The 15,060-nt window shown below is 41.9% G+C and overlaps 1 protein-coding gene across 1 annotated transcript in view; it reads right to left on the bottom strand.

The window, feature by feature from the left end:
- LOC104259483 (sodium channel protein type 5 subunit alpha) overlaps nt 1–15,060 on the bottom strand; it is a 220,916-nt gene that overhangs the window by 17,061 nt on the left and 188,795 nt on the right. Inside the window, exon 22 of the mRNA XM_059819059.1 lies at nt 3,246–3,368. Coding sequence (XP_059675042.1) covers nt 3,246–3,368 — 123 coding nt within the window. The remainder of the gene's footprint in view (nt 1–3,245; nt 3,369–15,060) is intronic.

Here is a 15,060-nt window from a genome sequence, read left to right as displayed (position 1 = left end):
ACTACTCCGCTCACTTTGTGTGTTGTCAGCAAAGATTTTCTGTTTTTTTCCAGATGCTGTTAAAGTCCAGATTAAGGACAGTTCTTATTCTGAAGGATTCCTCACCCTGAGACACTCATCACCGAATTTACAGTGTCATCACTGTTTACAATTACTTTTCGAGATCCATCGCCATTTTAAATTAATTTAAAATATGTTTACTTGGCTTGGTACAAAGCTCGTGTTTTCATCACAATGTCCCATGGTATCAGATTCCTCTCTGAAATCTAAGGATATTATATCAGTGCAGTTACCGTCATCAGCATAATTTGTAATCAAATCAAACGACCATATCGGTTTTACAAGAACTATTCCCATGAAATCATGCTAACTAGCATTAATTATGCTATTTCTTTCCTGCGTGTATCTTGTAGCAGCCTCACCATGACTTTGCCTAGTATCATCTTCACATTAAATGGTCTATCATCATCCCACTCACCCTTTTAAAATACTGCAATAACCTCCCTTGCTGGGAAGAAACTTAGAGGGAAGTGGCACCTCTGAAATAACTCCCTGACGGACAACAAATGAGGAGACTTGATGACTTGGGACAGGCAGACCTAAGTTAATTTATGCTGGGCTCTAATATAGCATGGAAAGCAGTGGGTGATGCAGGGTGGTGGCACATGCATGACACCCCCAGGGTCTGCAGTAGCTGTCAAGTGGGATAGTGGTCTTACTGGGTCTTTTTTGGGGACAGAGGAGCAAGATAGCAACAGCTCAACCTTATTTTACAGACCTCTCATGGGATGGGAGCTGCTGAGACTTGTGTCAAACTCAGACAGGTCCCAGCCTGTTTGAAGACAGGGGAAGGACTGAACTCTGATGGTAACAGGCCCTCTTGGCCATCCAAGTGTTACTCTATGCCTTGGCCTCAGGACCACTTGTTTCCAAAATTTAGGTACAGCATCAATGAAATAAGTCTCTCACTGCAGTATAAATGAGAACTTTCCTGTTCCTGTTCTAGCCATGCAGAAATCTTTCAGTTATTCAAGAAAAAGATATTATAATAGAGCAAACTATTATTATTTTCTTACTGTCAGTGTTTGCTTCTCAACATTATCATCATTTAATCCACCACCGTGCTAGCAATTTTCCTGTGCATTCTGGAGCATATGAACTCCTAATAATGAAAGGTCTAACTGTCCCTAGTCATGTTAAGCGTGGTTAGACAAACTAAAAATAAAATGATTTGATTTTCCAATAGCACGTATTCTCAATTACACTTTATCATAGTTTATAAGCTAATTCACTACCTCTGATAGCTCGGGAAGACTGAATATATTTCAGCTGCAGCAATGGTACAAGGAAGAAAAGGGATGTTGAGTCAGGGATCAGGGGCATGCTATGAAGAGCACTTGCTCGGCTGATCTGTGTGTATACGCTACATATGATCTCCACCAAGCCAACCTCTTGCTGTCCTCAGAAAGCCCCTCGGTAGAGATGTGAACTTCGTCACGTTATTTCTTTCCTATTTCAGGCTCCCTTTTCCGACACTTTGGGCTAGTCTTCCCACTTCTTTTCAGGTTTGAATCCAATTTAGTTAAACTGATGCAAAGTCATGAGTGAACATTCTTATGTCAGCTTAGACTATGTTAAAGGGGTTTCACCTGAACTCGCAAAGCCACCAGTAGAAGCTAAGCCTTCACAAGCCAGATTTAAAATTATGTTAGAGAGCCCGTGCACAGATCATTCTGGTAGTTAAACGAGTGCAGATTTTGCTGATATCAACGTTTGCTCAATTTGCATATGTTTAATAAAGACTTGGAATGAGGTCATCAGATGACATAGGAGTGAGAGCTTTAATTAACGTCAGTAGTGCAACACGACTTTGTGCCAGCTGAGGATCTGCAGTTTGCTTTTGTTTTATTTTGTGAATAACCTTTAAAATATTGCCTGTGTTTGCTGAAAAGTGTGTGGTAAACAAAGCAATTCAGGTTTGGATGCCCAGATGAATAGACCCTCTTGAATCTTTTTGTCTTAGTACTAACACAGAGGAAAGTGGTCTGCAACTAGATTTGTCTGATCTTCATCCACAAAAATAATGGGATTTAGATAATCACAAGGTTTGTAGGACAAAGACATAGATCCCCAGTTCCGGTCATCCACAGAACAGGCAAAGTATGGGTACAAGATTTTCATAAATTGATCTATCAATCACCATATCTCCCGGGTTGTCTCGGTCATTAGCATCTCTAGCCTTCAGTCTGTCTTACTGCAAGGGTATTGCGATGAGAACCGTTAATTGCTAGGAGCCCAGGGCATGAACTACACATTTTAGTCACCGATGATTCAGACCAAAATTTTGTCTGCGGGAAAGCTTTACCCTGAATATACCTCAGTACGAAAGCTGTAGCATTTTCTTTGGCCTGGTAGAGAGATTTGGGATCATCAGACAGTGTAAGTTGTTTTACGTGTAATTTTGTCACAGATTTGCTTTATCTTACTATGCAATCTGCAAGATTAGCAGTACCCTGAGCTGATACAGAACACAGTTCTCATCATCTGCAACTCATGCATGGTGCATGGAGTTAAATAAAGTGCTTATCTAGACAACAATTGATTAGTGTAGCAGGTAGGATTAACAAATAAACAGGTATGCTGTGTGGATATAGCCACACCGGCAAAGGAATGCAGAAGGAAAAGAGATGGATGCACAAGATGGAGCAACAAACACAAGCTACATGGTTTTAATGTTAATCCTGACATTCCATATTAAAACTGCAATCTGTTCAAAGGAAAGATTTTATATAATCATTCATTTGCTTTCCCTATCTTTAGCATTTCTAATTTTTGCTTTAATTATTAGTGAAAAAGTCCTTAAGAACTTTCGCAGTCAGTCTCATTTTAACACATATCAAAAGCAGGGAGCAAACTTGTAGCTTGGTTATTCCCCTGATATGCCTTATAATTGAGAGGTAATTGATAGCCAGATGCTTCCTTGGCCGAAAAGCTGTTTTTTAAAGTGCAATATGACAAGTTAGGCAGTGGGATGAGTTTATCATTAAATCCACCAGAGGATAAAGCTGTAATGATACAGTTGCAATCAAGACAAAGGAGGGATTTCTGATTTTGTTGTTTTGATGCAGCATTATCATTCATTTCCTTTGGCAGAAAAAATGAACGCAAAACCATGTGCAACTGTTCCCTGCTACATGCTTGATGTCACACAGTTGAGCTTTGATCGATGCTTTATCTGTTCTTACCCTCATCCCTTCGAATCGTGACAATGCTCTTAACGGTCGCAGGGCTCGGAGGGTCCTGAGGGATTTAATAGGACCCATCTCGGAGTATCCAAGTGTATTGGCTACAAGGCTTATTAAAGAGACCTGAATGGAGACACAAAGCAAAAACCCAATCTGTTAGTACAGTCCTGCCATTTTCCTTCTCTTCTGACTTTCCTTCCTGAAAAGAAACAGCTGGTTAGTTGGAAACAGCTGGAACAGTGGGGGCGGGGGGGGAGCAACCTTAAATGGAAACCATTAAATTAGACCAACACAGAAAAAAGGAGGTTTCTACATTCACACATATACAGAACTCTTACCAACTCACAAAGCCTTTGTTTCCACTTTAAAATGTATAGATATACAGACTTTCAAAGAAGTCAGGTTTCTTTTAGCTAGGCACACAGGAATCCTCTTAACGTCAGCTTGCACAAAGTGGATGAGAAAGGAGATCACCATTACAAAACCACCACTCTGTGACGCCTGTGCTGTAGGTTTTCTGTACACTGCTCAAGGTGTGTGTATCTTCCACTATTGAAAATATGATGAGTCACATAAGTGTTATAATTTAGGGCTTTCTGGATGAAAGCACCTGTAAGATCTAACGATTTCCAGCAGAGATAAAAGATTTTAGCATTACCATTCAATCACCAATCTTAAACTTACTGATTAGAAACAAGTCTTCTAGATTGCTGATAGACATGACTTTATACCATAGACTCTAAAAGAATGATGTGCATGACTCTTTGATTCTGCAGTTTTTCACTTTTTCTGGTTTCTACACAGCCTCTAAGGGAGAAAGAAACTTGACAGGCACTTAACATTGAGGTTCATACCTCTCAAAGACTATTTCTTTGAAATAAACTATAAACTATATCACTGAAAGTGTTGTCAGACACTGGAACAGGCTGCCCAGGGAGGTGGTTGAGTCACAATCCCTGGAGGTATTTAAAAGCCGTGTGGATGAGGTGCTTAAGGACACGGTTTAGTGGTGAATTTAGCAGGGTTAGGTTTACGGTTGGATTTGATGATCGTAAAGGTCTTTTCCAACCTAAATGATTCTATGATTTCCGTAACTGGAGACAGCACAGAGGGGTTCCAATGCTCTTCGTATTCTCAGAGCTTTTATAGTGTCCAGCTGGTCAGAAATGTGGATGCTATCAGGCACGGGACTGGAATCTGGATGAACTGAACGGCAGTGGAGATTACAGGTCAGATTAACGAACATGTGGAGCAACTGGGTTTTGCATGCTCAAGTCAGCGTTCATGGCCTGACAATTTAGGGAGTGAGAAACAAACAGCTCTCCAATGCCATAGGTATCATGCCAATTTGCGTGGATTAAAAAAGGAACCAGATTTAATCCTCACATATTATATAATATTCTTTTCTTAGAAGAGAGAGACCTATGCATATTGCTCATCACAGTTCCCTTTAGCTGTTTTCACAGCCCCAGTCATCGTGGTATCAGATTGTCTCACACTCACCAATGTGAGTGTGCAAAGCTTACCTGGAAGGCATGCGCTTTATTGCCATTTTAAAGATAGAAGCGAAGTCTGAACACAGGGGTTATTCTACACTATATATAAAATAGGTGCTTAATGTAAAAGGAAACTCTAGGCTCCCCCATGAAGACAGACAGGTCTGGTGGGAAACCTTCCTTTTCATTTTAGGATGGGATGATTTTTCCTCTGAAACCCACTGCTGGCTGACCAGCCCAGCATCACCCATGGGTTTTGTGATAAAGCAGGATAAGACAAGCCTGCTCCCCTAAGTCGCAAGCTAGCGTGCTCTGTGGAGCAACCTTTCTCCTGAATATGCCTTCACTTATGTACCAGCGCTGTCTGCACAGCTAAGCATCTTCGTAAAACTTGCTCAATTTGTTAAATTATTTACCTATCGATGGCTTTATTGTGGCATGTGGGTGACAGCGAGCCTGAGGGCAGGAGGTCTCAGGGACACCAAGCCTGGGCTGGATGCAGTGGGCTGGATAACTGCCGGGATAAGACAGCCCAGATCTGCGGACGATGAAATGGCACAGAGGCTGACTGTCATGCTTTAACATGTCACTCTTTAACAAGGTGTGACACAATCTCACCCCCTGTGTACAGACCCAGCGGCTGACACGGAAGGAAGGTCTTAATAAACACTTCTGCATTTTAGTGGTGGTGTGCTATAAAAACATCAGAGTTCACAGGGAGACTGGATTCAAGGTCTGATATCTTAGGACCCTTAGACACTGGGGAGGCAAAAATCACCAGTGAAGCCTTTGTTTCCATCTCTAAGAAAGCAGATCTGAACCCATGACATGTTCGTGCTGAAGAAGTTATTTTAGAGTAAGTGATGCTACAGGTTTGACATATATTTGCTAGTAATGCTTCTTTCACTTAAATCCTGCTCAGTCAGTGCTCACAGTTAAAGATGAAAATCTGGATTTGATTTCGAAACTGTCTTAAACTCATCTTAAATGCTTCCAAACTGAGGCAGCACCCATTTTCTGTCTTCCCTATTTCTTACCAGCCTTGATTTCATTCTGTACTCTGAAGTTGCATTAACATACAGTCCAAAGCCTCCTCCTTTCATTCACTCTCCCCATTGACTTAATGTTACCTAAATAAGGAGAAAGGGCCGAAGGATTTGTCTAATAGTAGTAAGCAAAAGCACAGCACAGTCACATACTAAAGCCATTCAAGTAAATCATCTTAAAACTGTAATATAATTGGCATTATTGAGATACCATGATAGGAGTAACACTGTGGCGCATATTTCTGTCTTTGGTGGAAAGTTTGGTGCAGAAAAAGGCCTTAACCCCACAAAGCCTTGGCGCTCCCCATCCAGAAAGGCTGGAGGTATAAGAAAAACAGCTCAATGATAGCATGCTCAGTGATAGAAGCCAAGATCCATACATTCACATACCAAGGGAAGCTCATTCATTAGTAAAACAAATGTAGAGGTTTAAAAGAATATTAATCAAATACAGAGCACCCAACACCCTTCTTTGCTAGCTTCGCCCACAATGTCTGAAAATCAGATCTTTTCAAGGTCTTCAAACTGCCTTGGTTTGTGCATCTGCATGCTTCCTCCCTCACATCCTATAACTCCTCGTTCTCTCAAGGCAGAAGATATTCTGTTCAAATCCTGCAAGACCAGACTTCAGATCTGAGCGGGTTACCATTTTCTTTAGAGTGCCGTAAATGTCACCCTGAAACACACCACAGGTGCTGTTGTCCTCCTGACACAGATTTACACAGCATTAGATATCTCTTCAGAGGATTAGGCCGTGAAGCTGTGTGAAATTTGGCAATGATTTACAAGGCTGGAGTCAGAAACGAGTTTGAGACAACTTGTTTAAATGCTCGGCTGTTGGTTTTGAAGGTATCTCCATCAAATTTTATTTACAGGAGAATTACTACCGCAGAGACTTGGCCATTTGGACTTGATTAGAAGTGACCCGGAAGGCTATTTTTAGGAAAAAAATCAAGCAGTTTTCAAAATCGGTGCTGACTGCCCCACATAATCACAGCAAAAAGTGAAGTCAGCTTTTTCTGTTACTTTTTTTTTCCTGCTACAAGGCTGTCCAGCCCAGAGCTGCTCTAAGGTTCTGCTTTGTGCTCTGCTTGGTTATCAGAAACTTGCTGGCACCCAGAAAACACCTCCAGGGTCAACATAACCTCCAGATTCACAATATGGCACACATTTCTAATCTTTTCTCTTTGCAAATAGTTTTGTAGGTTTTTCAGGAAAAAAAAAAAACTCTGAAGACCAGGCAGCACCGTAACATTGTGGAGAACAGGCAAGTCCCGAGGAGTAACTATCGCCTAGAACCATTTCCCATAAAACGAATAACCTGCTGTTGGGCTTGAGCTTTCACCTCACCTGCACCCTTCCATGCCATGTGTGCTAACAGTCAAGTTACAGAGTCTCTTATCCTCCTGTGCACTTCTTCTGACCCAGGAAGCCTTATTATTTTTCTTATTTGCAGATGCTCTATTTCTAGCATCTCCCTCGAGGGTCCTTCCAGAATCTGCTAGATCTTACTAAGAAGCGTTCACAGATTTCCATCTAAACCTTCCTTACCCTTAATGTAATTAAGTAATAATATAATCTGTAGTAACTCTAGACTGTTCTTTATCCCCTTGACTTGCTGTTTATTTGGTGCCTCTGAAGTCCCCAGGACGATGTTGTCACTGGAATTTGCTATCTAGCGTGAACCCCAGTGCACAATCTGGCCAGCAATGAGGGTCCCTAAGGCGGGGAGTGGTCCTCATAAATCAGTGTATTCAATCCTGTCTCCACAGATAGTAATGGCAAAAGTGTCACCAACTGCACGGGATAGGATTTCATTCCTGTGGCAGCTCTTCCCTTTTGCTTTCCTCAGATCTTCTCGGTACAGCCCAATAAAAGCTCAGCTTCAGCACTGTCAGCAACTTCCCAAAATTTATTCCACCCCAAAAGAGTGGAAACCCTGAAAGAGTCAGCATTTACTGCCCAGCTCAATGGTAGAATTTCCCAGCTAAGCTCAGGCTCCAGGCAAAACCGTGTTGATGTTACCTACACACCTTGGCTGCTTCTTGTCATTGTAGACAGGCAAGGGGTGTTGAGTTCTCTCCGATCCTGGCATTCAGAGAAGTTTGCTGCCCCTGTTCCTTACTTTCTTTGCCCAGAGATATTTTTATCTATATATCTATAAACATATTCTAACTTTATACCAATATACCTGTATTTCTGTATTTCTATATTCCTACATATTCCTACATCATGCAAGTTTATCTATATAGATTTTACAGCTGTTTGTATGGCAGCCTCCTAGAGCTGGGTAAAGGAGAGATAAATGAACCCCACAGATTTAATTTTTGTCAGTTTTAAGAAGAAAAATGAGAGCTTTTAAATCTTGTGACTGCATTGAACACTAGAAGTACCAGCCTTAAGAATTACCAGGCCTGTGGCTGGTGTTTTGAAAGTCAACCTCCTGGCATTTATGTGGCTTAGTGGCATTAGCAGCTCGGGTCTAAAGTGCCCCATTGTATGACAGTCATATGTATTTTCAGGGCAAAATCAAGAAGAATCAATGAATTTAGACTGCTAGAACACAGGCAATGATCTCTGAAGAGAGGCTAGACCCACTGATAACTGTTCAAAGTTATTGCTAATATCTTCTATTGAGATTACTGTCTGAATTTCTTAATTACTTTGACAATCCACTACTAGATTATATTTGACCAAAAAAAAAATGTCTTGTCCAGGAATCAGGATTTTTTTCAGTAACTGTCCCTTTTTTGTTTTACTAGTGCAATATTGTTGTTCTCGAGATGAGAAATACGACTTATTTATTTGTATCCAGGTGGCACCCATTTAGTGGCAGGTTCCTAGTGTGCTCACATGGGTGCTCACGGTAATCCAACAGTTAACAGATACGCAGCATTTTTTTGACAATTAAAATTGTTCACTATGAACATGCAGAGATAAAGTTATACAGTAAGTATATATGTCTTCATTATCTGACAGTGACTTAAGAAATCAGTGTTGTAAACCAATGTAAACCCCAGTAAAGCTGTCAGAAGAGAATTTTAAGGATGCAGAAAACCAATTATAAAGTAGGACGTGCAATAATGCAGCTTCCTTTCAGCACACAGAGGGATAATGGTCTTTAATCAAATGATCACAGACTCTTTTTCCCAAGGAGTTATTGCATTTGTAACAGTAGTGGGGTTCCTTCCTATATGCATACATTTCAATAGCATATTAGTAGCATGCACGGACTCCCTAGTCATGAAATTATTCTGGCAGCAGTAATCCGAAGGGTGTGGTCTTTGAGTGCAGTGTTTCAGCTGAGGCTGACAGCGTTTCCTACAGCGAGGAGGTGGGTTTCAGCTGGAATAGGGGCTGCTCCTTTGGTTTTCATGTTCCTTCCCACCAGCCTAATAGCACATCATTTCAGATGAGCATCCACTGGACTGAGCTGGAAGCAGACCTAAGCAGCACCATTCAAAAGCAGATGCTACTCGGCATAGACTGCATTTTCGAATTAACCCCCCATCACCACTGAGATGAATTAATAGCAGAACCCAGGGAACAAGGAATTCTGCCCGGGCAATGGTAAAAATCCTCCTTGGCTGGTCTTATAAATCCTAAAACCCATGAGAACAATGAGAACCTCTACTAAATGTCTGCCTGCTGCAGCACGCAGCTTTGAGCAATACCCTGCACGCTGCTGTCTCAGGGAGAAGCGGAGACCTCCTTCCCAGGCTGGGCCACAGCATATGTTTTATGCAGCCAGGGATTTCACCAAATTAACCTGCTTGTTCAAATTAGAGGGGAGGGAGTGGGGAAGAAAAGGACATCCGAAAGGGAGCACAGAAGCTGAGTTGAAAGCTCTGGCCACTTATTTAAACAAGCAGTTTCAGCTAATGCAGGCCCCCAGTGCTTTCAAATAGCTTTTTACATGCCCCAGGAACACCTGTCTCTCTCTCTCCCTAATTGTGCTTTAAAAAAAAGCAGAAGAAAGAGAGCTTGGATTACTTTGGGTGCCTCTTTTCAATCCAGTCTAGTTTCTCCTGTCCACTGCTGCCAAGGCTAGCATTACCCAAAGAGCAGATATTCACAGCCCGAGTGGCAGCCCAGTGTCTTTAAAAGGCAGCCCTGCAGTCCCAACTTGCTTCCCTTGATTTGAAAAGGACCAAAATTAGGCCTGTACCCCAAATGCAAACGGAGAAAACTACAGGAAAAGGGGAATTTGCAAAGATAATTGAAATACAAGGAAGTTCTTGTTGCCACTCTGAAATACTGTTGGGTGAAAAGGGCTTGTAATGAGGTTGGTATTCCCTTTGCATTTACCATTTCTGAACAGATGTTTATTATCACCTTATTTTTTTAAAATACCTCTTTACCCTTTCACTCTGACATTGCATTTTCTGCCGTATAGATGCCTAACTATGATTGCACCTGTCAATCCAGAAATTGCATGTTACGAATGAAGAGCATCAAGGTAAAGGCAAGTCTTAAAATTATGACACTACAGAGAGACCAAGGTGACGTACACCAAATTCCCATCTCTGCTACCTGTTTCCTTGAATCACAACCTTCACGTTCAGGTAAAGACCACAAAGTCTTTAGGGCTGCTCTGGAGTTAGTCCATAGCATGGAGATGAAAGCATGTCTGCAAACGAGTTAATGAACAGCTTCCCTCACCGGCAGCGGAGTTCATCGCTGCTTGTGGAGTGCTCTCGTGTATTATAATATGATGGGCTACATGAGTGCCTAGATTAATTATAAACAAAAATTATCTCCTGGAAAGCCCGACGCTACTTCTTATAACTCAGGTTAAAAAAGGCTTTTACATCATCCACTTGTGTTTTTTTCTGCAGGACATTTCCTCTTCTTTTTTAATCCCACCCCCCCCCGCCCCCCCAATACTCAAACTAAGGCTGTGAAATTCTGTTAATATTCCATCTTCTCAGCTTGATTCCTGGTCCTCATGTCCACGCTTTTCAAGGCAATGTTTCCTTTTCAGAGGGAAGCCTTGTTGCAAACAGCATGTGCCACTCCTGTTGGCTTAAATGCTTTTAAATAAATCATTCCTGCATCCTAATTGCTTCCTGGCGGTTTCCAGAAGAACCTCTTTACGTCTCGCTGTTCTCTTAATCTGTCACCTCCTTTACACCTGCTCAGGCTTTTCTAACAACTCCAGTCAATTCCCAGGGCAGATGGCTGCGAATCAAGAATTAAACCTCAGCTAATTTCTGAGGGCAAGTCAAACGACCTGCTGCTGTGAGCTTCATCCAGCGAGATGGCAAAGGGCTCAACTGACTTACTGAATTGCAGTTTTCCCACCCCACCCTTTCCAAATGAATTTTCAGCCTGTGTCAATTCACTTTTTCACTCCAAACAGACACGTTTGCCAGACCTCCGGGTCCCGTTTATCAGCGCTGGGTAGGGATGGCAGAGGGATTGCTGTGACTTTTGAGGACCACGTGACACTCCTTGATCAGCCAAACCTTGGCCAAGACCCAAAGTCTTTCTGCTTGTTGCAGCAGTGGTGGCTGTGCAGGTGCAGCTGCCTTGAAAAGTCTGGTATTTCTACCGGGATTTAGAGCAGAAGAATTTCTTCATCATTGACTGCGTTCTGCTTCTCATCCAGATGCCATGCAGAGACAGCCTTTATTTAGGGCAGCTGAAGAGGAAAGATATTCTACCCTTAAAAAGATGTCCAAAACCACCTCACAATTCATCCCAGGGTACCTTCTTGATGCTGAATGCTGTTGTCAGGAGTAGATGGGAATATGCTTGATTATTATTTATTATTTGAAGATAGCGTTACAATGCCAGGAGTGCGCATAGTGATTACTGAGAGAACATTTCCCTGGGGGCTCAGCCCCATCGACTCTGCTCCATTTCCATCGCAGCTGGTAGGAGTTTAGGTGCTGAGCTGAAGGGGTGCTTGTTTCTGGGAAGGATTAGGATCAACCCTTCTTACATATGACACGATGCAAAAAGAAAAGAAAAAAAAGAGAAACTGCTTGGGCTGTTTCCACAAGGTGCTGTTCTGGATTTGCTCAATTCCCTAAAGCATTTATTTAATCAGATGTTCCAAACTGATGTGAAAAATACCAAGCTGATGTGGGGAATATGACAGTCTTAGCTTGAAAATAATTTCTGTTTAGTCAGATTCTTGAACTTGAGTTGATCCTGATATTGTATTGAATATGCTAGGATGGAGAAGGACTCTGAAGAATTATAGGTTCCCTGATTCCTGCCAGAAAGGACAATGGTACAAGTAGGAGCATGTGCTACAAGTAGGAGTCCTCATCTTCATTCGCCTTAGCACAAAGCACCCCAAAGCCAGTCATACTGGGGTAGGAGGCCAGGACAAAGTCTCTACACCACAGGGGCACAGCTTTCAAGTTTCATCCCAATTCCTTTGATCTCTCCCCGGCCTGATAAAGAATCCCTGACCCCTCTACAGGCTGCATCTCTCCCTTCACTTCTGCCTTCCCCCTCCTCCTGCCACCAGTCTCCTCAGCAGCCCCTTCACCCCTGGCCACCCTGGATGGAGTCACAGGGGTGGTGGGAAGACTTTTGGCAGTCTGCAACAGCTAGGGTTGTAAAGGTGCTGGTCATCAGGGAGAGGAACTGTAGAACAATCCTCCTCTGTCTTTTCAGAGTGTGTGGGACTCTGTCTGGACTGTTAAATACAGTCTACATCTCTGTCCCAGCTCTGATCCTCCGTGCAAGGGAGAGCATCTTTGCATAAGGAATTTGGCTACTATGCTCACAGCAATAGGAAGGGCCAAGCAAGATGCATGCAAGAGCTCGAGGGTTTTATTCATTATTTTCTTTTTAAGCATATTCTTCTAAAAAAGGACATTGAAATGTGCTCCATCTTTAAAGAACGTCAAGAAATAAAAATAGTTGGTAAACCTAGTTCAGCACAATCTGAGTTGAGATGGGTTTTTTTACACGACTTTCAAAAGTTGAAATTCTCCCTCAGTAATTGAAATTCTTCAGTAATCGCAGTAATTCTTCATATAGCAACCGTTTCACAAGGTGTAGGCAGGCAGTGAGCTACGCTTACTGCTGGACTTTTCTCCTCACCTTCGTTTACTGTCCCTTTTCCTCCAGCTGCAGCATGCTTTGTCCTGCTGTGCCTTGTCTGAAACCGAGCTTGTGCTTCCACTTGGCAAAGCCCCGTTGCTCTCCTTTTAGCATCTATGTGGTAACTAACATGAGGTGCAAACCAAGATAAGACAAGACATTTGGATGTTTATGCATGTGTTATATTGAGATAAAGCGTGGGGAGGCAGAAGGGAGATTTACAGCATCCGCTGACCTGCTAACACACATTAAAACCACTTATCGCATCTTCATGTGGAATTTTTTTTTTTTCATTTATCCTGAAGTAGCCAATATGTAGTAAACCAGCATGTTTTTCCTTTTCTTTTTTTTTTTTTTTCAAAACCAGGCGCCCTGGCTTCTGGAGAGGTATTCTATTTCTATTAGTTATCTGCTATCAGCTGTGGCCCAGAAGAATGTGCACCGAGACATCTTCAGAAATCCCACATGAGCATTTGCGTTGAGGAACTGGAAGAAAACTAGTCAAAAATGAGCTCTGAAGTAATAGTACTCTGTTGTAACCCCTGGATTTTTGATAACTCACAGAGAGCACTAATAAGTTCACTCTTCAGATACTTCTTCAAGTGACAAGCTATATTATTTTTACTTTGCCTCAGCTTTATTTTTGTCATTCTGTTCCTGTGTGCTTTTCTGAACAGAAACTAGATGCAATCTGCATGCTTTTAGGACAGTTTCCCAAGAATACAAATTGGATTTCAGTGCTGTTTGGGAACAACTCATTACAGCAGATTGTGTAATTACTGGTAAAGCAAACAGAAATCACCTTGCTAATCAACAGGGAATACAGATGGAAAAAACAATTAAAGTAATCAGAAGCCATCAATATTTACTTCACACAGCAAGTTTTTAATTGTCACTTAAAGACAATCCAACACAAGGGCATAATTTAATTCAATTCAGTTTTTAACTAGGGATAGAAAGACTGTTTTAAATTGTTCGTCTCATACTCAAAGATTATTAGCTGCTTTTTACCTTGTCTGGCAGTGAAACATCCTAACTAGAAATCTTAGAGCATGTGCTTTCCAGGAAACTACCTTGGAAAATGCAGTATCTGTATTTTTTTAAGCATTCACTGAAAATGATGGTACATTTAATTACTGAACATCCATGAGCAATTCTCAAAGAAGCAAACAGGAAATTTGGCAGCAAACAGGAAATTCGGCAAGCTGCTCAACGGGGAATACAGATCTCCAAGTACAAACTCAGCAGCTCCAGGCAAACACCAGAAACATGTTCTGTTATAACCATTCACAAAATGCAGGGGAGAAACCTATATATTGTTTTACTTTCATAAAAGCATCTACAGAATCCTGCCTAGTGGACTTGTTGAATAACTAACACATTTGAGATGTCTGGCCTCAAAATCCATTGCTGAGCCTTGCTTGAACTATTCTGCACACAAATACACTGCTTAAACCTGTTGTGAGCCCCTGCCTCCACCGCGGCAGAGCACGCTCTCTGGGAAAAGGGAGGAAAGGAGCAATCTTCCTCTGTGGTGACTCAGCTGGAGAGAAACTGGTGGGGCATCAGGGCAAAAATTGAGAACTAGAGATGATCTTCCCCTCCCTGCTGCAGGACATAGCGTTAGGACTCATTGCTGGAGATGGCTGAAGGGGACGGAGGCTACCAACATCTCTAAAAAAGCAATTGCTTAAGAAAATAGCTTTCCCCAAGTATCAGCTCTTGAAAGATGGGATGATCTTAGAAAGAACTTGTGGAGAAACCTCATCTCCTCTCATCTCCAAAATCAGTAAATGACAAACAGGGTTTTTTTTAAGCCTGGATTGGGGCTAACTTTTGGTCAATTAAATTGAACCCAAAAGCTGCAATGGAGATGATGGATTTGTGATAATGGACTTCTGTAGAGAGATGACACTAGTGACCGTTTAAGAGGATTTTTCTGTGTATGCCACAGGCAATGAAACTTGGCTGTGGCTTTTTTTTCTGAGCATTCTTACTAATGAGTTTACAATGACTTTACATCCCATTCCTGAGAGTTTTCTCATGACAGCTTCGGTAGGGTACCGGTCTCTTCCCTCTGCCTTCAATGCATGGTCAGCAAGTGAAGAAGCTGTTGACTGCAATACGTCCTCTCTTTGAATGATGCTAAGATCTAGATTGATGCCTTTCCCAAACTGACCACTGCAATAGAATAATCCATTCCCTGTC

This window comes from Gavia stellata, chromosome 6 (assembly GCF_030936135.1).
Source record: "Gavia stellata isolate bGavSte3 chromosome 6, bGavSte3.hap2, whole genome shotgun sequence".
NCBI lineage: Eukaryota > Metazoa > Chordata > Aves > Gaviiformes > Gaviidae > Gavia > Gavia stellata.
Note: the sequence above shows the minus strand (reverse complement) of the source record. Positions and strands in the feature narration are given on the sequence as shown.